The following is a 26,500-nucleotide window of genomic DNA, read 5'->3' as shown; positions in this document are numbered from 1 at the left end:
GTATTAATAAAAAGAACAATTCAACAAGAAGACATAACAATCATAAATATTTATGCACTGAGCCAGAGTGCTCCAAAATACATGAGGCAAACATTGAAAAGAGAAATAGACACATCTACCAAAACAGTTGGAGACTTCAATTCCCCACTCTCATCAATGGACAGAACATCTTGACAGAGGATCAATAAAGAAACAGAAAATTTGAAGAATACAATAAATGAGTTAGACTTAACAGACATTTATTGAACATTACACCCCACAACAGCAGGATACATCTTTTTCTCAAGTGCTCATGGATCATTCTCAAGGATAGACCATATGCTGGGTCACAAAGCAAGTCTCACTATTAAAAAGCCTGAAATCATATGAGACACTTTCTTAGTTCATAAAGAAATGAAGTTGGAAATCAATAATAGGCAGAGGGCCAGTTTGGTGGTTCCTCAGGAAGCTAAGTATAGAATTGCCATATGACCTGGCAATACTATTGCTAGGTATCTACTCAGAGGATATGAGGGCAAGGACACAAACAGACATTTGCACACCAATGTTTATAGCAGCATTATTTACAACTGCCTAGAGATGGAAACAGCTCAAATGTCCATCAACAGAAGAGTGGCTAAACAAGCTTTGGTATATACATACGATGGAAGATTATGCAGCTGTAAGACAGAATAAAGTTATGAAGTATGTAACAACATGGATTGAACTTAAGGATATTATGCTGAGTGAGATTAGCCAGAAACAAAAGGACAAATATCATATGGTCTAATTGATATGAACTAACATTAGTGGTTTTTTTTTTTTAAAAAAAAGAAGAAGAAGAAAACAAAGGCTCACTCTAGGGTGCTTATAATGAATGACATGTATTTCTGTTCTAGTTTGCTAGCTGCCGGAATGCAACACACCAGAGACGGATTGGTTTTAATAAAAGGGGATTTATTTTGTTGGTTCTTCAGAGGAAAGGCATCTAACTTTCCACTCAAGTTCTTTCTTACGTGGAAGGCACAAGGTGGTCTCTGTTGGTCTTCTCTCCAGGCCCCTGGGTTCCAACAACTTTCCCCCGGGGTGACTTCTTTCTGCATCTCCAAAGGCCTGGGCTGAGCTGCTAGTGCTAAGATGAGGAATGCCAAGCTGCTTAGCTGTGCTATGTTGCGCTCTCTCATTTAAGCACCAGCCAATTAAGTCAAACGTCACTCACTGCAGCAGACACGCCTCCTAGCCGACTGCAGATGTAATTAGCAACAGATGAGGTTCACATACCATTCGCTTATGTCCGCAGCAACAAGACGAGGTATGCTCACCTGGCCAAGTTGACAACTGAATCTAACTAATACAATTTCTGAGCCATTTGGTTTGAAGATGAAACAGGAGATTTTGCGTTTCGTCATCTCTAAACCTAGTGATTCTGCACTCTTAACAGATCAAGTTAACCATGTGGTGTTTAGTTGTAAAAGTAGGGCCTGTTCTGTCCCTTTGTTTTTGTGGTCCTACAGCTATTTTCCACATTCTCAAGTACCCACCTGAAGTGTCCAAGAAGAAAACAATTTGAGGAACATAAAAGCAAGGTAAAGAAAGACTAAGAACAAGCAAAAGGAAAAACATAAAATAGAGAGAAGACAACCAGAATGGAGAAAATGGCTGAAAACAAAAGAAAGAGTAAAGGCGCGAGAAAAGCCTTTCCCTTCCTATGCTGTGGGAAAACAGGCTCCCCTGTAGCCCTGGGGCAGGGCATGGAGCGGGGCTGGACACTGCCCCAGTGGCGGGCAAGGGCAGAAACTCACCCTGCTGGTGGTTGTGGGGTGGGGAGGAGGGTAGGTGAGGGATGGTCCCTGTAGTCGGATACACAGCTGTGAAGGGGCCGTAAGACAGCAAGAAAGGGAAGGCAGGCTGGCAGATGGGGGGTCCGGGAGCAAGTGTGAAGGTGTGCAGAGTACCCTGACAAAAGCCTTGCCTTCTCCCACTACCATGTAACCCTTGATTGGAATCAACAGGACAAAAGCCTTTCTTAAACTTGAAGTGTTTCCAGCAAACAGGACAATCTGTGCTTCTTTAATGGAGAGACAGAAAAATATGGGAGTGAAAGTCTGAATGAGAGCCTGACATTGCCATTTGTTGTTTTGGCAGCATCCTTCCTGATACAAGCTGAGCACGTCTACAGTGCTGACAGACAGACAGCTAGGGCTTTTGGTGCCTACGATCAATGACGCAGGAGAAGTCAGAGCACTGCCTGAAGGAGCTATTTGCTGGGAATTTGGAGAAGTCAAAGTGCTGGAGAGAGTTCCACTGCATGGCAAAACACAGGGAGTGTTGCCGAGTTTACTGGCAGTACCATGATACTGTGTCCCTGGCAAGGCTTACAGTGGTCCTGTCTGCTCAAAGCCCCTAATCAGAGGAGAGGCTTGTGCCAAAGGAAGCAAATCCAGATAGCATTTTGGCCAGCCAGTTTGGAATGAAGGAAGTAACAGCTGAAGCACTGTGCCCAAAACAGTCTCTGGGCCAAGTCCCAGTGGTTCTCACAAGCTCCTCTGCATAAAAATGCCCACAGCAGCACACCTCGGAGCAAAGTACAGCCATAGATCAAAATAAAGGGAGGTCCTTTCCAACAGACTGCAAGCTCAACAACTGGCAAGGGAGTGAGAAAGGATAAGAAGGACTGACCTATAAAAAGAAGAGGCATTTTAAATGACTGCTTTTCATGCACTCACAATATATACTGCTTCAAAAACAAATGTGGATATTAGAGCCTACTGCCAGAAGACACTATTTACCGTAACGTAATTCAGTTGAAACGATGGCACGCAATTACATTTTGTGAGTTTCTGTGCTAAAAGAAAAATCCCTACAGCCACGTCTCTGACACAGTCCTGCTGAGAGTTTTGGTGACAACCCACAAGTGAAAGGCCAATGTTCAGAGCACAGAGTCGGCCTGCGCTTACCTGTCCCTGCACGTGGCCCTGTGATGTGGGTCAGTCACCCTCTGTGATGGGGTGAGGCCCTCTGTGTCTGATTCAAACCCACCTCTGCTCTGGGAACAGCATGGTAAGGGGCTTTCACCACGCAAGAGACCAGCAAAGGACCTTCCACCCTCCCAACATCCAATGCAGATGCATTCACCTGCCTAGATATGGGGCTCTTTAGAAAATCTAAGTTTAAGAACCCTGCATTTAGCAAGCAACTTACTTGGCCAATTACTAGAAGGTAGAATGGTAATAAAGGAAGAACATATCTCAAGTTGTAAAGTCCTGGGTTCAAATCACGGCTTGGCCACGTCTGAACTGCACAACTTTGGGTGAAGTTCTCTAACTTCTCTAAAGCTAGTTTTTTTCCTGTAAAATATGAGAATAATGCACCTGCAAAAAGGAGAGTATTGAGATTACCAGAAAAAAGAAGTCTTAATGCGCACCTGTTGAGTAATAAAAGTTAAATAAGAAAGCCCCCACCTTAAGAAAAAGAGTTTTGCTCACAACTTAATAAAGACTTCCGGGCCATTTTGCTCTACCCTGGAGTCAGGGCTATGGCTATGTACTTGGAAGTGAATAAAGCAAGGCCTCGTCTTCCAGGTGGGCACACACCATGCTAGTCAGATGGCGAGGCCCTGTCCTCCAGGTGGGTATGCACCGTGCTAGTCAGTAGTGAGGCCCTTTGCTCCAGGTGTGCTAGTCAGACGATGAGGTCCTCCTCCAGGTGGGCATTCACTGTGCTAGTCAGATGATGAGGTCCTCCTCCAGGTGGGCATTCACTGTGCTAGTCAGATGATGAGGTCCTCCTCCAGGTGGGTATTCACTGTGCTAGTCAGATGATGAGGTCCTATGCTTCAAGTATGTTAGTCAGACGATGAGGTCCTCCTCCAGGTGGGCATTCACTGTGCTAGTCAGTAGTGAGGCCCCTTGTTCCAGGTGTGCTAGTCAGACGATGAGGTCCTCCTCCAGGTGGGCAAGCACCATGCTAGTGAGAAGGTGAGGCCCTGTCCTCCAGGTGTGCTAGTCAGATAGAGGGGCCCTGTCCTCTGGGTAGGCATGCACTATGTGCTGCACTAGTTGCAAAATTGTGAATGCGATTCTGAGCAAAGGAAAGCAGAGGATGAAGGGCTGCTGGCCCTTCCCTGGGACCTGGGTTTGAGCTAGTCCTGTGGGGCAGACAGTGAGGGGAGAACAAGGCATCTGGTTCAGGGTCCTGGTGGGGTTAGCACTGCACTGAGGGCTCTAGTGACAGACCCTGTGGCCACTGTGGAGCAGCATCATTTCAGGACCCTGAAGTCAGACACCATGGTACTTGAATCGCTGCCCATTCCAATGAAGTTTTGGGGAAATCTGATTTACTCAGCTTGTTGTTGTGATATTAGGGAAGAAGACTCAAGATAAAGATTTGCATTTACTTAGAAGGTCTACCAATTTTGATTCTCTAGCACCTGTGATCTAGGAACTCACTGTTGTTCTACTCCCTGCTCTTCAGCACGGATATGCCTGGAAATAACATCACAAGGAAAGGCCATTTCTCACTCAACCATTCTTCCCTGCTACTTTCTCCCAGAGGGACGAGAAAGAGCCACTCCACAGAGATTATGCGGGAAACTCCCTTTCTGTCACATTGAGCGCGCACCCCATCTGCCCATGCCAACTCCTTCTGCTTCATCATCAAAGGGTCTTTGCTTTTTTTTGGGGGGGGGGCGGGGGGCAGGGACAGAAAGGTGCGATTACAAATGGAAATGAAGGTTACACGAGACAGTTTATCAGGAAATACTTCTCTGCTTGACACACAAAACAATCCAAAGCTCTAAGACTCATTCCTATAAAGTGACAATTAAATCAGCCCTGGCCTTTGAAATGCCTTCGCAGGGGTGAGTTTTTGGAGCATCTCTAATAGCTTCACATCAACTTTGTACAACAGCACAACTTCTCTAATGATGTTAGGGAAGTTACATTCCAAGTGATAATGATGTTATCTTAACCTCAAATAAAAATGGTGAGGTGAAGTCTGAATCCTGCATCTTATAACTAATTATAGCAGAAAATTAAAAGTTTGCATCTCAAGTCTACTGGTAAAGAATTACAAACCCACATGTGAAGAGCAAAGAAGACGTGGCCTGGGCCAGCATACCTGAATACATCACCCACTGGAACGCAAGGTGGCTCCAGCTCACTTCTCCCTCATAGGGCGGTTCCGCCCCGGGAAGAGTTCTAGCACGTCTCTGAGGCTGTGGGTAACAGAGATGGAGCTTGACCTTCACAGCGCCTCAAGAGGCTTCCACAGGTGCCCAGGTCACCACGCTCATCCTGGGCAGAGAACTAACCCCTCTGGCAGGGGGAATTCTCCCTGTCCCACTACTGCCTGCCTGGACATAACAGCCCTGTGCCATGAATGCTTCTTTTAATATCGCAACTGTGCCCTCTGCAAGACTGTACCTATACCCTGAAAGTTCTCTGTATCTCTTCCCCTGAACTGAATTTCACTTCTCTTCCCTAATATACACTTTCCTTGCTCTCTTGGAACAGTCTGCATCTTCTTTCCTGGCCCCTGCTTCAAGAACAGGGCAAAAGCCAACATCCTACTCACTTCCTTCCCTTTGCCCCTGCTCATACAGTGTTTCAGCTGGCTTCTTGTTTTGATTTACTAACTACCCCGTGAAGCCCACACCAGTCCAGCACACTAACATTACTGCCCCCTTCTTCCAAGGCACCTGGCTCTAAAATGTGGCTCACTTCTTTCTCTTACATGGGGTATCCTACTGTCCTCCTTTGGGGTCAAGGCCCACCCTACACAGCTCCTTGACCCACCCATCTCCCAGGGTCTTTGTTCCAGCCCACTCTGAAAACCCAATCACACGGCCAGCCACATCCTAACCCTACAACTGTTTTCCCCTCAATATCTTGAATTTCTCACCACCCTCCAGCCACCAGCCTCTCCTACTTTCCCAATCAATCATTCCTCTCAGCCCATCACTCCCAGTCTAATTCAGTCCAGAACCTTGCACAACTTTTCCACCTCTACTCTCACCAAAATCTACAATGTCCTTAGCCCACTGACCAGCTACAGCATCTGCAGAGCCAATTCACACTCACAGATGAACCTATCTGACTTTGATTTGGTTGGTTTTTGGTCTCTTTTATTTGCATTTTATGTCTATTGGACTAGACAAAGCTGTGCTAATTAGCATATGGTCTCTTAATGCATTAAGGTCCTCCTGCTGTCCTACAGTTCAGTGAGCAACCTATTCCATCCTCTCTCCCTGCCCAGGACCTCTCCCTGCACCTCCCCACACCAATCCCTATCTCAGCAGATCACCTGGCCTCTTCATTAGACTACCATCAGGAAATCCTCTCTTTCCACTTTTTTTTGTTTATTTGTTTGTTTGCATTCTCCTAAGAGAAAAACTACCCTGTTCTGTGGTTTTGATTTGCCTTCCTCTGCTGCCTCTTCACTTTTCCTCTCCACAAATTACTTACCTACAATTTACAAATATTTGGGCTCAAGTCTCCTCATTAAAAACAAAAAAGTATAAAAAGCAACCAAATTCAACCAAACCACTCCTTTCCTTGATCTGTAGCTCTCCCTTAAAGACAGCGTCTGATTCTGCGTATCCCTTTACCACTTGACTCCCATTGTACATGGTTGTTCCTCTCCATTGCCAAGTCCATCCCCTGCGCGCTCACTGAAGATTCAGAAGAGACAGGCTCTCTTCCTGCTTTGGCTGGCGAGCCTCTCCTGTGAAGTTCGTCCAGACCCTCCATCGGAGTTGTCAGCTTCACAGCCTGCCCTATGGATTTTGGACTCTATGTTCCCACAGTTACGCAAGACACTTTAATAAATTTTATATTTATGGATATTTCCTGTTGATTCTGTTTCTCTAGAGAACCCTAACTAATACACCATCCATTCAATCTTAGTGTAAAAAAACAGGAATGAATAAGAATGGTTTACAAAATGCAATGCCCAGTTCAGTAACAATCAAATTATTTTATTTCTTTGTCATGAACAGGCCACTATCAGATATGTAGATTACTGATTAAACATGTAGGCATGTGCCTACCAAGGCACACAAATCAACAGTTAATGAGTAATTGTTTTATAAAAAGTAATACAATTTAGTTGCTTTGCAGATATGATTTGCAACAGCCATTGGAACTAATTTGGAAGATGGTCTTATAACAGATGACAAACAACTTTTCTCTCATTAGCCAGTAACAATCAGGGGGAATGGAGGGATAGGGCATGAGGCCTATTTCTCCCAAAGTGGATTTCCCCGAATTATATTAACAACTCAGTGGTTTCAGCTCACTGTGAGCTGAAACTTCATATAATCTTTATTCTCTTCCGAATGCTTCTTTTATGTTAAAAGAATATTCTGTTTATGCATGCTACTCTTGAGTCCTCCACATGCATTACATACTGATGGCTTCGAACATCCATAAAAATCTCTTGGAGTCTCTAAATTGCTTAGTGAGATCTTGTTTGAGATCATGCATTCCACAGCTTTTTTCTTAGATCAACACAGAAGGAGAGAAAATATGAACCAACAGGAAATTACTAGAAGATAAATTAACCTCAACATGAACCAAAAATAAAATGGAAACCTGCCCTTTTAAGAAACTATATTTAAGAAAATATTTTTTCTTAGGGAAAAAAAGTTGATTTTTAAAAGGACCTAGATGTCTAAACATTGGTCAAATTGGTCAATAGCTAGGCAGTAGACTTATAAAAATTATTTCTTCACTTTTACCCCTACTGATTACATGGTGCCTTAGGACAATACTTTAAAATAGTCAGTTGATATTTAAAAGAAAGAAAAGGAGACATGACTTAAAGATATTTCACAAAGGATTGTTAAATCTATTCTGTTTCAAATATTTACAACCATTTGAAGATTTCAGGAACCCAGAAAAGTTGTCCACAGTCTTTGTTTGTGGGGAATGTTATTATAGGCCTGGGTTGCCTCATCTTTAGTTTTATTCTTTTTCTCCCTTACCACACCCCACCCTTCACCCCAAGCCTCTCTCAGCATCCTAGAGGCACCTGCATCTACTTAGCAAATGCCCTTCCATATACTTATTTAGGTATATGTGTTAACTTAAAAGATGTGTACTGTATTTTTGTGTCTTTAACTGACAAACAGATATTGTGCTATAAATCAACATTATACATTAAAAATTTTTATATCAACTTTAATGAGGTATACTTTCCATACCATAAGATGGTATTTTAAGGTTAGAATTTGATGCAATGAAACCTGTGTAACCGCCACCACAATCATAGAACATTTCCATCATCCTCAAAAGTTCTCTTGTCCATTTTTAGTCAGTCATCATCCCTATATCTGGCCTCAAACAACCAGTGATGATTTTTCTCTCACGATAGTTTAGATTTGTCTTTTGAGAACTTCACAGAAATCATATATCATACCTTCTTTTGTGTTTGGCTCCTTTCTATCAATGCTGTGTTTCTGAGATGCATGTTGTGCTTATCAACAGTTCATTCCTTTCTATTCATAGGTAGTAATACATTGTATGGATATATCACATTTTGTTTATCCACTCATTGGTGGACACTTGGGTTGTTTCCAGAGTTGCACAGTATGACTAGAGTTGCTATGACCATTCATGTGGAAGTCTTCATGTGAATGCAGGGCTGTGTTCTCTTGGGTAAATACACAGGAGTGGAACGGTGGACTGTATGCTATATGCCCCTCTAACTTCATCAGAAACAGCTAAGCTGTTTCCCAGCGGGGCTGTACCACTGGGCACTTCTGCCAGCAGGGTCTGAATATCAATGGCAAACACCCTCACCACACTGAGCACGCTGATGTGCTTTCCAGCTTCTGCAAAACATCTGCTGCAATCATTCAGCCATGCACAAAATGGAGGGTCATGACTGAGTTCTTTATATATTCTGTTGTCTTTTGAGAACTTCACAGAAAGTAGGTCTTTGTCAGACATATGGATTATAAATCTTTCAACAAGTTTTGTGGCTTATCTTTTTATTTTTCTTAAGAATGTATATCATTCTTTTTGATGAATTTCAGTTGATCAATTTTGTTTCTGGTTTTTGTGTTACATCTAGGAAATCTTTGCCTGTCTCATGTCTCCTACATTTTCTTCCAGAAATTTTGTAGTTTTATGTTTCACACATAAAAAGATCAGAAGTCAAATTTCCTGTATGGTAAAAGCTTTTTTTTTTTCTTTATGGATATACAGTTATTCCAGCATCATTTATTGAAATGACATTTCTCCCCCATACAACCCCCAAATTATCCTGGTATGCTGACCAAAATCAATTGATCATACAAATGCTGGTCTATTTCTACACTCTATATTCTGTTCCACTAATCTATATGACTTTCCTTATGACAATACCACAGTGTCTTTTATTGTAGCTTTATATTAAGTCTTGAAATGAATCAGTGTGACTCTTCTTCAAGACTATTTTGGCTATTCTATGTTCTTTCCATTACATAAATTTTTAACATCAAATTGTCAATTTATTTAAAAAGTTGTCGGGTGTGACTGGGGTGCACTGAATCTATGGACAAGATGGGAAGAATAAACATTTTAAAACAGTGAGTCATCTAACCCATGAAATCAATATACTTTCCCATTTATCTAGGTATTCTTTAGTTTCTCTCAGCAACGTATTGAAGTTGTGTATATATATACTTGAATATATTTTATGTCAATCCCCAAGTATTTCAGGATTTTGATGTCATAGTAAAATGGTGTTTTATTTTTTGTTTTGTTTGTATTTCAATTTCCAACTGTTTATTGCTAGTATATAGAAATGCAATTGATTTTTTGATATTTACCTCATATCTTGGAATAATGCTAAAATAAATAATTAGTTTCAGCAACTTTTTGTAGACTTCTTATGACTTTCTGTATATATATAGTTATGCTGTTGTGAATAAATAATTTTACTTCTATTCCTTTACCATTAATAATGATGTTAGCTATACATTTTCCTAAGATGCCTTTAATGAGCTTGAGAATGTTCTCTTCTATTCCTACTCTGAGGAATGGTTTTGGCATGAATGGTGTTCAATTTTGTCAAATAATTTTTCTGCATCTATTGATATGATCATGTTGTTTTTCTCCCTTATTTTGTTAATACAATGAATTACATTTATTGATTTTCAAATGTCAAAATCTTGCATTCCTGGGGTATCAACCTTACTTGATCATACCACACTATACTCTCTACATACTATTGGATTTCATTTGTTACTATTTTTTAAATATTTTTTGTTGTTGATGTTCATGAGGAACATTGGTCTATAGGTTTTTGAGTTTTTTTCCTTTCTTGCAATGTCTTGACTGGTTTTGATTTTCACAGTAAAGTTAGCCTCTTAGACTGAGATAGGAACTGTTCTGAAGGGGTTTGTATAAAGACTGGTATTGTTTCTCTCTTAAATGTTTGATGGAGTTCACCAGTAAAGACATTGGGCCTAGAGTTTTCTTTGTGAGGTTTTAAACTAAGAATTCAATTTCTTTAAGAAACACAACCTACCTAGATTTTTTTCCTTTTTGAGTCAGTTTTGGCAATTTAAGTTTTTCACAAACTTCATCCATTTCATTTAATATATAGAATTTAACGCAATAAAATTCTTCACACTATCTCCTTCTAATAATAGGATCTGTAGTGATGCTTCTCCTTTCATTTCTGATTAATCACTGGCAATTTGTGTCTTCTCTCTATTCTTCTTAATCGTGCTAGCTAGAAATCTTAATTCTATTGAACTTTTCTCAAGCTATCACCAATTTTCATGGACTTTCTTGAATTTTTTAAATCCAGTTTCTATTTTATTTTGGCTCTTATTTTTGTTTCCTTCTTTCCACTTATTTTTGGGTTTCAAGAGAAAGCTTAGACCATAAATCTTAGACTTTTCTAATTAAATCTATAAAAAATTATGATTTTGAGATCAATTATTGTTGGTATATGTAAATATAGTTCAGCAATTTTAGTTGCTACTTACACGATATTTTATTCATGATTTCCTAGTGTTAAAAAATGTAAGCGTGTTCTAACAGTTAGTTATTCCACAAATAGCACAGCAATGTTAAAGGTTATATCTCTCAGTGGATCCTTGCAAGTTTCTATGTCCCACTAAGGAAGAAAAAAGTGCTGCCAATTAAACAGATATGCTATTGATTGAAAGATGGTCTTGGATCTCAGAAATGCTAAAAAGTGAAAACGAATATCCTAGAATCAATGAAATAAGATAGATGATCCATACCATACCAGTTATTTCTTTATCATGTCTGCCTAGAGGCCAGGACTTCTAATGGTACAGTCATTTCAAAGAGAGCCCATGCTTATTCCCAATTTCAGGGGCAAGGTGTCTCAAGTGTCTCCATGAAATGATGTCTGCTGGAGAGTTTTGGCATAGCCATTACCAAGTTAAGTTCTCATGACCTTTATTTCAGTACGGTGGGTTAAAAACACATAAGAATCTCAATTTGCTTCAGAATGCCACCAAAGTTAAGGAAAAGGAATAAGACAAGGAGAAAGTACCAGGGAGGATATTATAGCAAATGAGAGAAGCTAGTTATCACACAGAGAGATAGTATACAATGGTGGTTTGAGGGCCCAGGGCACCAAGTTTGAATCCTGGTTCTACCATTTACTACCCAGGCAATCTCAATTTCCTTATCTCGAAAATGGGACTGATGATAGTTACATACCTCACACGGTTGTTGTATGATTAAATTAGTTAATTACTATAATGCAGTTGGAACAGTTCCTGGCACATATGATGCTTATTAAATGCTGGCAACTAGTATCATTATAAGTTTTATTTCAACCAGATATTAGATGATAACAAATAGTTGGGATGGTTTGCCAAATCCCAAACAATATCGTCCCTGTTAACCTTAAAGAACACCCAAGGCTCTATCTGAGATCCTACAAAAGTTGCATGCACTAAGTTTACTTTTCAGAAACTTAAAACCTTCAGATGCTTCCCAGGCCAGATAATCCAGAAACCCAAAGGTGGCAGTCTCTTCAAGACCAACAGCCAGTTCCATCCCCCATCCCATACTGTCTGCACCCCTTTTCAATATATAAAAAGTTAGAATGGGCATAACCCAAATATCCCTAAAGATTGGGAGAAGGATCAAAAGAGAAGGAGGAGTTCTAACAGAGTAGTTAGGATTTAACAAATGAATATAACTGCTGAATCATTTTATTGATATTTCCTTTCGGTTTCCAATGTTTTGGAGCACCTTCAAGGAAAAATCTGAAATTGTGGAACTGTAACCCATAGCAAATTTTAAGATCTGTTCTATAACTACTTGTTAAAATGTACTTTGAAATTTATTGTTTTACATATATATTTCACAATAAAAAATGTGGGGGAAAAAGAGAATAATAAGCCAGATGATTTCTCAATTGGTAAATGACTAAGCAGAACAGAGAGAACTGAAACCTTAAGCCTCATGGGGAAAAGGCAAAAGAAATAAGCCAACAGAGAATGCAGAATTTCAAAAAGGACAAAATTAATTTTCAGTTACTAGGCTCCCTTGAAGGAGGAATTGAAAACAAGAGTTATTGGTAGTAAATCTGTAAATTTGTATAAAGAATGGTTGAAACCCCAGGATTCCTCTTTTCTCATTGGTAGAATTCAAGAGAAATTGAAACAGAGAAGATATGGCCTTCAGACAGTATGAACACTAAAGGCTGCCTTTATCTGCAGTATTTCCTCTCTTCATATATTTTTGCTTATTTATTGCATTTTTTCTCCAAGCTCTTTAGATTGGACATTTGAATTTCCTTTTTTGTTTTTTAATCTTTGTTTTCTGACTCTATGTATTAAATCTGAGCTTTATCCCACTGGCTTGAAAAATGTGTTGTCACTATCATTCAGCCTTGAGTTCTTCATAATTTTTAACAAATATTTCCTCTTTAATCCAAGAATTTTCTTTTCTTCTTCTTCTTTTTTTTTTTTTTACATAGGCAGGCACCAGGAATCAAACCCAGGTCTCTGGCATGGCAGGTGAGAATTCTACCTGCTGAGCCACTGTCACACCACCCTAGGATTTTCATTTTATGAGTAAACTTCTTTAGCTCCCAGATATCTATTTTTTAAGCTAGCCTTTCATTATTGAGTTCCAGCCTTATTGCATGCTAATCTAAGAACACAGTTTATATGATGCTGATTCTTCCAGATTACTAAAGCATCTTTTGTAGCCTAGTACATTTTACATTGTGAAGGGTAAAATGCTTAAAAATATATGCTAAAAATATATGCTTATATATGCTTAAAAATAATATACATGCTGTGTTTGTTAGATATATAGTTCTAAATGCTTCTCTTGGATCTAGCTAATTAATCCCATTATTAAAATCTTACCAATTTTGCTTACTTTTCTCTATTTTGTATTTTGGGTATCTAACTAGATCCCTAATTTATTTCTATCCATAATTCCTTCTGCTCTTGTTTTACATATTTCAAGACCATACTGTTATTATGATTAGCATATCTTCTTGATCTCTTGCTCTTTTTTACCACTATAAAACTTTTTTATCTTTTTCAATAATTTTTTTCTCAGATTCTGCTTTTACTCATACCAAACATTGTCACTCAGCTTTCTTCTGGTTCATATTTCTCCTTTTTTATCCTTTGATTTTCATCCTTTCTTATAGTTTGCTTTAAAGATATGTCCGGTGGATAAGAGGTTGCTGGATCACGATGATTTTTATCTAACGGAATTACTGCCCTTTGAGAGATTAACTCAACTTATTTACAGTTTGGTGACTACTTTTATATTGAGACATTTCTGTCACCTTATTTCATATTTTCTACTTACTATGGGTTTTTTTTTCTTTCTCCTTTTCTACCTTCCCTAGGTAAAAAGGAAGAAATTCTTCCTCCCTGGTATGAAAATTATTCATTCTGTTTTCAGTCCCCTGACTAATATATTACAATCGATATCTATACCTATTTTCCATAAAACAAAGATATTCAAACTTTAATTCTATCTTTTAGACCTCTCACTTTTCTCTTATTTTTTCCATCTTTATTCCTTCTCTGGGAATTCCTTCACCAGCTTCCCAACTCTAATTTGCTCTCTGACAAAGTGTTGCATTTCAACCTATCTCCTGAACTTCTTTTTTTTTCATACTTAATATTTCCAACTGGTCTTTCTTCCCAACTGCCTGTTTGTTTCTTCTTCATTTTTCACGTTTCTAATATTCCTTTATCATTTTGAATATATTTGTAAACTTTACTTTAAAATTTCTTTCAGCCTGGTGCATTACTTCTCTTTCTTAGATACAGGCTATTCCACAAGATCAACCCAACTTTCCTTTCTTTTCCCCCCCACCCCCCACTTTCTTTCTCCCTCCTTCCCTCCCTTCCATGTAGTAGGTATAGCAAAAAAGTTGTGTCCATCAAGGGCTATAGGGGTAAGAACTAAGCGCATAGAATACCTAGCTGGCCCATTGTCTGTGGCCTCTGGTCCTCACCCGGCTCCACTGTCTTGATTCTTCCTCCCCTGCCTACCCCCAGTGGGAACCCAGCCATCCCCAAGGGTTTCCCAGAGTCTCTGATTTCATTGTCGCATGAATTCACTCTAGGATCCATCAATCTTACTATCTGATATCCTGAGGAATGGGTTCAGCAGACAGAGTTAGCAGTCTATGCTACTGTGTCTGGCTTAATTCTCTTTCTTGCTAGCATAAATCAGATTTTTGCATGTCAACTTTTTAAAAAAGGAGCTCTATTACAATACATTATGACATTCATCTTAATTGAGTGTACATCAAGAGACTGGAACAGTGAGAGAACATTGTCTAGTTTAGGGAGAAAAACATTTTCCTCGGGGTGGACACATGACAACTTACATAAGCTGAAAGACATTCAGAAACTAACTTAAAACCAAATTCTTCCCCAGTCCTTAGGGTTTATAGAGCAGGACCACATTATGGCTAAGACCACACTGCAAAGACCTTTGGCGAAAAAGCCATTCAAATAAATTCCAAATTAAGCATTACTACAAAGTAAATTGGCAAGGCAATTTTATTTGATAATATGTCTAGACTGCTTCATTTAATGCGAAGGTCATTGTACTTCTCTACTTTCTAGATATAAGTAACAAGGCAGAATCATTATGCACAGATTTTTGAGCACACTGAAAAAGACCAACACACCAAGTGTTGAATGGATAGGCAGAAATTTTGGTCTACAGCAAACAAACTAGTTGTACTTCAGAAGACTCTACAAAGAACAAATGCTTAACCCTATCATTAAAAAACAGAAAGAATTTATGTTTCCAAAGGTAAATCTGATTGATTCTTGTCTGAGTCATCAACAAAAAATATAAAGCAAATATCACAGTAAGTGTTTGAAATGAGACAAGCACTACAAATGGTTTAGCCTGACCAGATAAAATGATAAAAGAGTTTTCCAATCCATTTGTATTTTATGATATTTGTGCATCTGCCATCTCCTGCTGGGTAAATATGTGGGCAAAACTTTCCATGCTGACAAATACACATAAACATTTAAACTTGAAATTCCTCAATTTAATTCCAAGGAAGGAAACAAGCTTCTTGACCTCTATTTAGTCCAAAATAATTGTGCTCATTTTCATTAATAGACAATACAATTGCATACTATACAATGCAAAAGGCATCAATCTATTTTATGGCAAGTCTCACAGCAAATTAAACACCACTGAGTTATAATTTTCAGTAGTACACAAATATATACATAATAAATTTAAAATGGTATTACAACACTCAATCAAAGTAGAAAACCACCAGAGGAAAAAATACACTTGGATCTTTATACTATATTGATATGCATTGCAAGTAAGGTAATTACATATATGGGGAGTAATGTAATTGCTCAGTTCAGAATTAAAATTATAGGTTTCAGAAAACAAGAACTACTGAGACAAAAACGAAGTTATTAGAAGACAATGTCTTCTAATAATTACTTTATTATGCATATTTCACTTGATTAGTCTTTCATTCACAGGCTAATGACACTCAGCAAAAAGTTACCTTCAAACTAATTTCAATACCACAATATGGCAGAAAGTGGTTAATAGTAAAAGATCTACCCACATGGGACACCGCTTAATTGTTCTAGGCAGTAGTGATTTGATGACCAGAGCCCACCAATTGTAGCATACTGATTTCAAAGTCCATGTTATTGTAACTGAATAAGTTAGATTTGATTTTCACTGGTTTCCTGACTAAATGCTTACTCTTTAAAAAATTTAATTACATCCTAATTCCAAAAAGGATTTCAAGTAGCTACTGAAATAATGTATCATTTCATGGCAGAGAAAGTCCATTCCCTCTTCAACGGTAAATGAGATTGCAGAATTATTTTTGAGCTCAGAATGAGAATCAGAGTGTAGTGATCATTTTAGAATAACGGAGGGACAACTGACTTCGGAGTGAAAGTATGCTTTCTGTGAAGGGAAGCAAAGCCCTTGGGACTCCTGGTGGAAAGGCAGATGGAGCTGATGAGTGCCCTGGGTAGGACAGCAGGGATGCTGGAATAGAGTGGGGAGGGAAAGTCTTGGAAGGTAGACGTCACTCCAGGTCCCATTTGTGCTCTCATTGCCTTCTTCTCTCACTCCTACCCTGCACCTCCACTCAGCTGCATGGGTTGGGTAGAGTTTGGAAGCAGAGCTGCTGTGCAGTGTCCCTGCCGGAGTTGTTGTGCACAGAAGCAGTAATGGCAGGAAATTGGGAGAGGCAGGAAGTGAGTGGAAATGTGGCCCATGCCCAAGAACAGAGAGAGCGGATGCCACAGCACACCTGCAGAAGCTCCTGCCTAGAGTTTCCCACATTCCTCTTTCAGTCTTTCATCACATCATATCGGATTGAGGCAGGACTGGCCTAATTATGACCAGTGTCTCTCCATCTTTACTTGGACTCTCATCATAAAACACTATTTTGAGTAAGTCACTTTCTTACATAAATACCTTAAGAGGCTCTTCCCTGCCAAATCCTAGTGGATGAAGTCAAGGTCCTTGAGCATTCTAAGTAACCCACAACGAATTAAATGAATGAATTCCAAAGTTGTTTAGGTCAAAGATCTTCCTGGGATGATATTAAATAGGTACGTGTAACCCTTTTCCGATGGTAAGCAGATCCAGAGTACAGAACAATTCACTTACACACTAACTAGTGTATGCAAAGTTCGCATTCAAAAGAGACCAGCGAACAAAGAAATGCACAGAAAGGGGGTGGAGAATAGCTCATAACAAGCATGACCTCCAAGAAAGACTTCGTTTCAATGAGTGTCCTAAACCTTGCTCTGAGAGGCCGAGGTTGATTTTCCTTTTCCTTCCGGTTTGGCTTGAGTCCTCTCAATCCAAAATCCTTCATGTTTTTCTCAATTCAGGGGAATGTGTCTTGGTCACCTTCAAGTATCCTCACCTCTCCCATATTCTTTGTTCTCTCTTTTTGGAATTCTTCTTGACAGCATGGTGGAACTTCTGCTTCTGTTCTCCACACCTCCAAGTTTCTCTCTTAAATTGCCCTCTCTTTCTCCTTTCCTGCTGTCTCCTGACATTGAGCGCTCCTCAATGTAACCCTCCATCTGACTAAGCCAGGCTTCAACTGCGGCAAACAGGCCCCCCTTTCTTTTTTTTATTTGGCTATCTTCTCTGTAGAGAACCCCAGACCCCCTCTCCTGACCCCTAGGAACGGGTGAAATGCAGGCAAGTGAGATAAGACACATTCCTGGGATACAGACCCCCACTCCTGACCTCCAGGAATGGGTGAAACTGCAGGCAATGGAGATAAGATGCATTCCTGGGATGGGGACCCCTCCCCTAACAGCTCATGTGCTTCTGTAACCTGCTTCGAGCCTTAAACTGACCAACTGTCTTTCCTTTAATATTGCTATTTGCCATATTAAGCTTACCCTATCTCTAGCATGTAATAGTGTCTATAAAAGCCAATGTTGCCTTTTGTTCGGGGCTCAAACTTTCGAGATGACTTGGCTGAGCCCCGTGCGCACGAGCCAATAAATCACTTGCTTCCCGAAACTGCAGACCCTCAGTCTTGGCCTGTTCTAATTTCGTGGAACGTTCCTGGAGCCCTGCGGCCTTGTTCCTGGTTTTCGCGCTGCACAGCATCTCTCTCGTATGTATCCAGCTATTGTGTTCTATCCTGCAAACACTGGTTCTTTCGTTATATTACTATATTTTATTCTTAGTTCTTGCTACTAGCATCTTATCTCCTCCATTATGTGTATTATGTTTATTTTACAATAATTTCACAACACAATATTGTATTATTTTACATTAATTCTGCTTCACACTGTATGTGGTTCAGTTTTCTCTTTCACTAGAAGTGGCAGTCCTCCTGAGGTGTCTACAGTTTGGGTTAGTGAGCTGGGTTTGAATGGTGCGGTGGAGAACAGCCCAAGGCCAGGCCTCCATCAGTGTTAGCCTGGTGGGCTGGGGGAGCTGCAGGTGAGAAGAGCCTCAGGTTATCGCCCTTGCTGCCTTCTTCCCAGCAACCTCTCTTGTCATCCTCTTTAATTTGTTTAGGCAGAAGTGGCACAAGAAGGAGCCTCTCCCTAGGGAACAATCCAACCCCTGGGGTTTGGGAGGGGTGCAGTGGGGAGAATGAAAGGCTAACGCCAGCTGGTTCTATTGGCCCCAATATCATTAACCTCTCACCTGAGGAGGGCAGCCAATATCAGAGAGTTGGAATGGTGCTGCAGATGTTTGTGGTTAAAGGGTATGCAATGATGGCAGAGGCAGAGCAGGAAATACAGCTTTCCTCCAAGCCATGGCTCAAAGCTGCCTCAGGCCACCCTTGCTCCAGGCTCTGGTCATTCACAAGAAACTGCTGAGAGCCCCACATCCAGCCCTAACCCTAAACCTCTCCTTAGCCCAAAGAGTCCATACTTGTCTCAGCAGTTCGTACTTGTCTCAGCTGTCTCTCCAGAGTGAGGGGGGAGGAACCAGGGGTCTGCACCACTAGGCCACCTCGGGAGAAACCCAGGAAATAAGCCCCACCGAGAGTGCTGGCTTCATGCTCTATAACTGTACCCTTCTCATTTGCACCTTGCTAGAGATATATTTATCTAGTAGCTAAGGACCAGCTATGTATATAAGCTTTCCAGCAAAATACAAAAGGAAATAGCAGATAGTAAAGAGTGGCAGGATGGAATAGAGGATAAAATTGGATTTGGAGGCAGGAAACCTAGATGGCCCATTGTGAGACCAGTCAATGACGCAGGGTTCTAAATGCAGGCTTTGTCACCTTGGAATATCACACACATTTCCTCAGTTACATTCACAAGTGCTCTGAACTTCTAAAAAAAAATGGAGGTACTGAAAAAGCATGTTTTTTTTTAAGATGCTAAGAATAAATTGAAAGATTATACTTCAACTCAAGCAAGGAAGTACATAACTTCTTTTTTCTTGACAGACTTGCTTTTTAAAAGAATGCCCAGTTTCCAGATGACTACTCTATCACAAAGCAGCAGCTGGCACATGTAACAATTTAGGAGGAATAAAGCATCTTTAACTTTCAGAAAGTAAACACTTGAGCATTTCCATGGGATTTTCAGTGACATAAAGAGAGGACAGGGCACACTTACTTCAGCAACTTGGGTTCAAAAAAGCCCAGTAAATCCCTTAGATCCATTTAATTCAGGATGGTTGTGATCAAGAGCAGGTCAGGGGGCCACTTACCAGCGCAGAGCGATTTTGATGGGGGTGGTGAGGCAGGACGTGAACAGGTCGGCCGGGAGATCAGGGATCATGGGCAGGAGCTCGTTGGCCTCACAGGCTGCCAGCTGAATGCAGTTTTTCATTGATGGGGGCAAAGGCATCTGGGCAAGTGGGTGGTTTGGGTTAATTGCAGCTACCTAAAGGAGAAAACATTAAGAGAGAGTGACTCCTTCATTTTACACAAATAAGTTGGAAATGTAAGCAGAAGAAAATAATAAATCAGCTAAAGTCTTAAAGCTTTGGGCTTTCACTGCAAGTCCTTTTGAGACAGGCACTGCTTCTGAATTCACTCTGGGTGAGTAACTGTGTGATCAGAAAACATCTAAAGGTCCTTCTGACAATGCAATGAGGTTTCATCTTTGCCAAATCAGTTTTCTTTACAGCTTTCCTCTTTTAGGATTTCTCCTCACCTAAGATTATATCAATGTTCACTTATATTTCCCTCCAGGTCTTTATAGTATCTTTACTATTTATTCTAACCATTCTATCTTTAACCCACACAAACCTTATTCTGGCGAGTTTCGTGACATGGAGTGATGCTGAGAGTATAAGTGAGCACCACCAATGACCACGAGCAGACCCCAAATCACAAATGCCAGTGTGCCTCCTGGGCTGGCCTGGGGCAAAAAGATGGGCTGTCAGATACAATGGAAGTGCCTCACCCAGTGGGGGGTAAATATGATTTTATTTTCTTGCTTTTATTTATTTTTTCTAACTTTTCCACAAATGAATGTGCATTGATTTTGTAATTAAGGAGAAAGGCTTTTTTGTTTTGATTTGGTTTTTAATGCAGAGCTTAATCTCTCCTTTGAGTGGAGCCAGTCATGCCCACTTGATGTTTTACTTAAATAGTGAGATTTTGGAAAGATAAGGGGACTGGCCATGAAACTCAGGTTTTAGGAAGAAAGGCACTGTGCCAGTTTGAAAGGATGTATGTACCCTAGAAAAGCCATGTTTTAATCCTAATCCCATTTTGTAAAGGCAGCTGTTTCTTCTAATCCCTATTCAGTTCTGTATGTTCAAAACTTTAATAAGATCATCTCCCTGGAGATGTGACCCAATTAAGAGTGGTTGTTAAACTGGATTAAGTGGAGATGTTATCTCCACCCATTCAGAGAGCAGAGAAGAATGACATAGTGATGAGAAACAGACAGTCCACCCGCCAACGACCTTTAGAGATGAAGAAGGAAAATGCCTCCCGGGGAGCTTCATGAAACAGGAAGCCAGGAGAGAAAGCTAGCAGATGATGCCGTGTTACCATGTCCCCTTCCAGCCAAGAGAGAAACACTGACTATGTTCACCATGTGCCTTCTCACTTGAGAGAGAAACCCTGAACTTCACCAGCCTTCTTGAACCAAGCATCTTTCCCTGGATGCCTTTGATAGGACATTTCTATTGACTTGCTTTAATTGGGATATTTCCATGGCCTGAAAACTATTAACTTGCAACTTATTAAATTCCCCTTTTAAAAAGCCATTGTTTCTGGTATATTGCATTCCAGCAGCTAGTAAACTAGAACAGGTACCTAGATAAAACTTCTATTTTTGATAAAATGAAATCTAATTAGAAGCGTAAAACTTGTTTTAAATAACGGAATGTATTAAAAAGTTCAAAAACCAACAACACAGGAATGTCTGATATGTGGCTTCACTACACTATCATGAGTAATCAAGTGCTCTCCTGCTTTACCAAAAAAAAAACCAATCCAGCAATATTCCACAAAACACAGGATTCTTAGACAAGGAAACACAGTTATTCTAGCACTGTGGGTTTTGATCCCCACCGCTGCACTATGTATGTTACATTCATGTGATGATTTTGGTAACCCACAACAGGCTCTGCTGTGGCATTCAGAAATAATGAGGTCCAGAAGAACTCATGGTACCTTCATCAGGATGCCGCACCAGGGGCTATGTGACACACTGCTCTGCCTGCTCCTGAAATCACTGTGAAGAACAAACTGTCAGCACTGGTTTCGCTAAATAAAGTACTGTGGGCTCAGGAAGCAGAGGAGATGCAGGAGCAAGCCTCACTTCAGGGACACTGAGAGTCACCAGGCCCCAGGGAGCGAGTGATGTTCTGGAGAGAGGAAGGGAGTGCTGGAGCCTCCAGGAGGATCCCACTTTGAGCTCAGAATGCAGACAGTGAATGGACAAAATATGAAGAACGCACAGACTACTGGTAAGAGTTGCATTTTCTTCTGTTTATTTGCCCTGAATTGTGATATTTGAATGTAGCACTCAGATAACTAAAAAAGAAAAAAGGGAGACAATATCAAGCAGAGCGATATATACAACTTCTAGAAGCCTCTCTCTCATTTACTCATCTACAAACATCCATTACTTGCCCATAATGAAAAACTACCTACCTTTGGACCTCAATTACTCCAACCCATCTTGGGTAGGGATTGGGCATGACACAGCTCCATCTCAAGCCTTATAGAATGAAGGCTAATGACTAAGAAAACCGAAAGCACCCCTACCATGCATCTCTCTATCAGGCCATACGGCAAAAAGTATTTGGAGAATCATGTTACAGGAGTCTTCCTGTTTGGACTCTACATCCTTGAAGTTATTTTGTACTTAAGCAATTCCTTGGGTTGTAAATGCCAATGATCAGGACGCCTTTCTTTTTCTGCAGCCATCCATAAAAAACTGGCAGCTGAGTATTTTAAATGATGTGAACACCAAGGAAGCTAGAATGAATGAGTTGGGGAGGCATAATCTTTAATCACCAATGGCTACCTATTTGTTCCCTGTCTTGAAAAGAATGTTGATGCACTTCCACTTCTGCCCCTTACTGACCACTCCTTCTATTTGAACAGTCCCTGATGCTTCTCAAAGCTTGCCTACATGCACTGCTTCATTTGCTTTCTACAACAGCCCCATCAGGGCAGGCTTGTCTCCATTTCTAAAGATCTTCAAGGATGAGGAAAGAAACCCCCAAAAATGATGTGAACTGTCCAGGCTACTCAGCCTGTGGGAGAGTCAAGAGGAAGGCCAGGCCACTCCTGATGCTGGACCCCCTCTCCACTACCCCATCTGGACTCTTGTGAATAGCCACCAAACACCTATGACACTACATGAAAGCCTGCAGGGGACTTTCTAAACGGCACTCTTAATATTTTCTAAATAGCTTAAATACACAAGAATCTACATGCATTCTAACCTAGTGATTATGCCATACAATGTATTATTTTTATTGCAGATAATCCCTGTTTTGAACATCTCAAGATTCCTCAGATGAAAGATACTGGAGGTTGCATGTTTTATTGGTATGCTTTTCTAATGCATCAAGGAGCATCAAGCCCAGAGTACAAACAAAATTCAGCAATACTAAATAACAAACAAAAGTTGAACTTTTTAATGAAAACTGATACCTAGAGGAATGATTTTTTTAAAAAATAGAGAGCAAAGAGGGAGGAAAATCGCATCTAAAATCATCTCTGCTGCTCTAGCTCTATAACCTAAAATAGCGTCAGAAAATCAGCCTGCTCTACACAGGAAATGAGTTTCCGGGTCTGCTGTGACAGCTGTGCTAAGATGGTCAGGGCACACTCTGTGTGAAGCTCGTCAGACCTGAGTCATGCAGAAGCCTGTGGAGCTCAGACATGTCAGAACAGCCTCTCCTGAAGGAGCCGACAGCGCTGCAGCAGCGGCCAGGGAGAGGGTGCCGTAGCTCCCTTCAGGTGCCTGGTGGAACTGTGTTCACTAGAACCAGGGAAGGGCCTGGAAGGAGGGAGACGAAGACATCTGAGCCTGTGTCAAGCTTCAGGAAAACAGGGCAGATGTCCGTGAAATAAAGAAAATAAACGATGCAATCCTAAATATTGAAAATGAATAATTCTGAAGTATATGTCTTGGATTAAATGGAGATTCAAATGATTTTAGAAAGAATCACTACTACTGGGCATAAAAGTAAAAGAACAGGCTACAGAAGATTTAAAAAGAAACAATTTTAAGTAGGAAGCAATAAGCATTTATGTAAAAACCAGATTCAATATTCTTATTTTCCTTTTCAAAAGGACATGTATTTTCATAGTGGAAATACTGGTATGGTTTACAGTTTTAATTTTTCTTTTTATAATTTGCCTCTACTTCAAGTTTTCTTTCTAAAGAACAAGACAGCTGAGGATCTCACAACAGTCCTCTCTTTATTGTCTTTATTTGGAGTTAACCTCCAAACACTGAACTTCTTCCACCTTTGCTATCCTTTTTAACTGAGTTACTGAAAACGAATGTTTTCTAAGAGGTGCAGCGGTTTCTCACACATTGGTCACCTTTCTAGCAAGTAAGCTTTAGGAAACCAGAAGTCAGGTGGATCCACAGTGCAGAGGCGACCAGTCAAAAACAAGTTTTTTGTTTGCTTTTGGCCTGGGCAGGCTCTAGGAATCGAACCCAGGACTCTGGCATGGCAAGCGAGAACTCTGCCGCTAAGCCACCACTGCCCGTCCCAAATCAGTTTTTAAGAAATTTTTTTCAGGGATTATGAAACCTGTGTTCCACTGGCCCAGAGGTGACATCACTTGGCTCTGTTGTGTGGCAAATTTGCTGCCGGGCACTTCTGCACTGTGCCTAGCTCCACCTCGTGGTCCCCTTAGCACCTGGCCCAGCTACTCCTCGGGTGTCGAACAAAGTAAATCAGACAGATGCAGAGACAACTGGATTCCTAAAATCTCTTCCAGCTGCCCATGTCCAAATAAGGAGATGGCATGAACTCCAGCTGCAGATTCGTTCAGAGTCTGATAACAAACATTCAACCAGAGTCTGATAACTAACATAGCACCTGCCCATCACCAGAGCAGCTAGAAGTGCTCTGTCCACTCTAATTCCATCCTTCCCACCACACCACTGGGCAGGCAGAAGGCAAATGAGAGTTCTGCTTTGGGGATAATTAGAATCTGTAAGTTTTCTGACATTCAAGGTCAAAGGATTCCACTGATAATTTACAGAGCTTACTAACTGAGGAATTAAAAAAAAAAAACTATTTTAATGATGAATTGTTTCCCATACATTGTTTTCCTTCTGTATTTACCTAAGACATTGGCCATTTCGTTGAAATTATTTTTTGCAAAAGCATGCATGGAAGGTTACCTGTCAAATGATTCCTAGAGCTTTTAAAAAGCACCCAGGCATAAACATGGAAAATTCCAACTGAGGGAGCCAACATTCTTCCTGAAGGGCAAACCCCAAGCTGTACTTACCCTCAAAAGAATTTCTCCTAGGGAATCCAGAGACTTGAACATCGGAAAAGTTTTCATCCTTAAAGCTCAAGAGAGCCTTATAGAGAATTTGGGAAAGATCCAGAAAAATTTATAGATGTGCTACACAGCAGCCTCCAGATACAAAAAAAAAGACACGTGCTATATCATCCACACATGTGGATAAATAATGGGAGTTTGTGTACTCAGGAGCTTAGCAGAGAGCTGGCCAGGTAACGCACCCATGGCCCCTTAATCACTCATTTCAGAAACCCTACTATTGGAGAGGGGAAGGAGAGCACTTGCTGTACTGATTTTATAATTCAAATGTGGACACAGTGCTTCTTTTCCTCTCACAAGCATAAAAAACACATCCTTATCAGGGAGATGAAGGTATTATTTTAAAAACCCAACAAATTCAGAGTACTCTTTAGTAAATTTATGAAAACTCCTTGGCATAGGGCAACCTTAATTTTCAATTCTATGACACTTAATAAAATGTAGATTTTGCAGAGTTCTAAGAGAAACAGCTCTGTTGAGGAACTGGTGTATCACTTATCAATTCACTTCATTGACCTCAGTGGAGTCTATATCACACGGCAGACACTGTGCAGAGAGCAGCAGGTATAACGGGCAAGGACTCATAGTAATAAGAATTTGGCATACATCAATTATTAAATAATAAAAAAAAAAAAAGGAACCTATTGCTGGGACCTATAAAATCTAGGCCAAGAAAGTAGAGGTGATTGTTCCTGTTGGATGAAGACTTCTAACTTCACTGAGAAACCACCCCAGGTTGCCCCTCAAAGGCCAGTTAGCGGGACCCTTTGTGGCAACAGTTACAAATAGACTGAGCATTTCCCCAAATGAACCATTCATTACTCTCAAGTCATTTCTAGCCATTTAACATATAGCAACTCAACAGCTTCAGAAATGCTCTAGAACTATTCTACAACTCAGTGGAGATAGTTACTTAAAAATTATGACCAAATTCCACTCCCCAGTTACTCTTCTATGGTCAAAAACGAAAAAAAGGAGATACACAAATCTGCAACCCTATATATCAACGCTTATTTTCATTATTATTTTTTGCCTTTACAGTCTCACTCTACCATAAGCCTGTGAGCTGCTGGGGGATGGAGAAGGGTGTTGAACACCAGTGGACTCCCTGGGCAATACCTCAATGCAGGAATCAGCACGTGCTCTTAGAGACACGTAAAGAAGTGATCCAACATCCCAGCTTTATAAACCATTAGGGTACATAAGTGTTGGAATCAGTTCTCTGAGGGCTCAAGCGGTTGGCTGTCGGCTGAGGGCATGAGCATCGGAACGCTATGCTCGGCTGATGTGGAAAAACGCTGAAGCAAATGCTCTCAACGGCTGGCTCAAGAGCCAGAAGAGACCTGAATAGAAAGCATTCTGATAAGAAATAAACAGTTTCTGGGACAAGGAGCCAACCAAACTTTGTAGCTTTGTAAGTATGATAGATATTCAAATATAATCTTGTTTTGATTATACTCCCCAAAGCAGTTCCCATGTAAGAGCACAATAAATAATGTGGACGTCAATATATTCGGAGCTTTTGCTCCCTCCTGATGAG

General features: G+C 40.5%; 1 protein-coding gene across 5 annotated transcripts in view; it reads right to left on the bottom strand.

Annotated features, from left to right (window-relative positions):
* RPTOR (regulatory associated protein of MTOR complex 1) overlaps positions 1-26,500 on the bottom strand; it is a 516,265-nt gene that overhangs the window by 220,982 nt on the left and 268,783 nt on the right. For all 5 annotated transcript variants that reach the window (XM_077166178.1, XM_077166180.1, XM_077166179.1 and 2 more), the window contains one exon: positions 19,662-19,837. In XM_077166178.1, coding sequence (XP_077022293.1) covers positions 19,662-19,837 — 176 coding nt within the window. The remainder of the gene's footprint in view (positions 1-19,661; positions 19,838-26,500) is intronic.

Source organism: Tamandua tetradactyla, chromosome 6, assembly GCF_023851605.1.
Source record: "Tamandua tetradactyla isolate mTamTet1 chromosome 6, mTamTet1.pri, whole genome shotgun sequence".
In the NCBI taxonomy this organism is placed as follows: Eukaryota; Metazoa; Chordata; class Mammalia; order Pilosa; family Myrmecophagidae; genus Tamandua; species Tamandua tetradactyla.
This window is presented reverse-complemented; position numbering and strand designations above follow the sequence as displayed.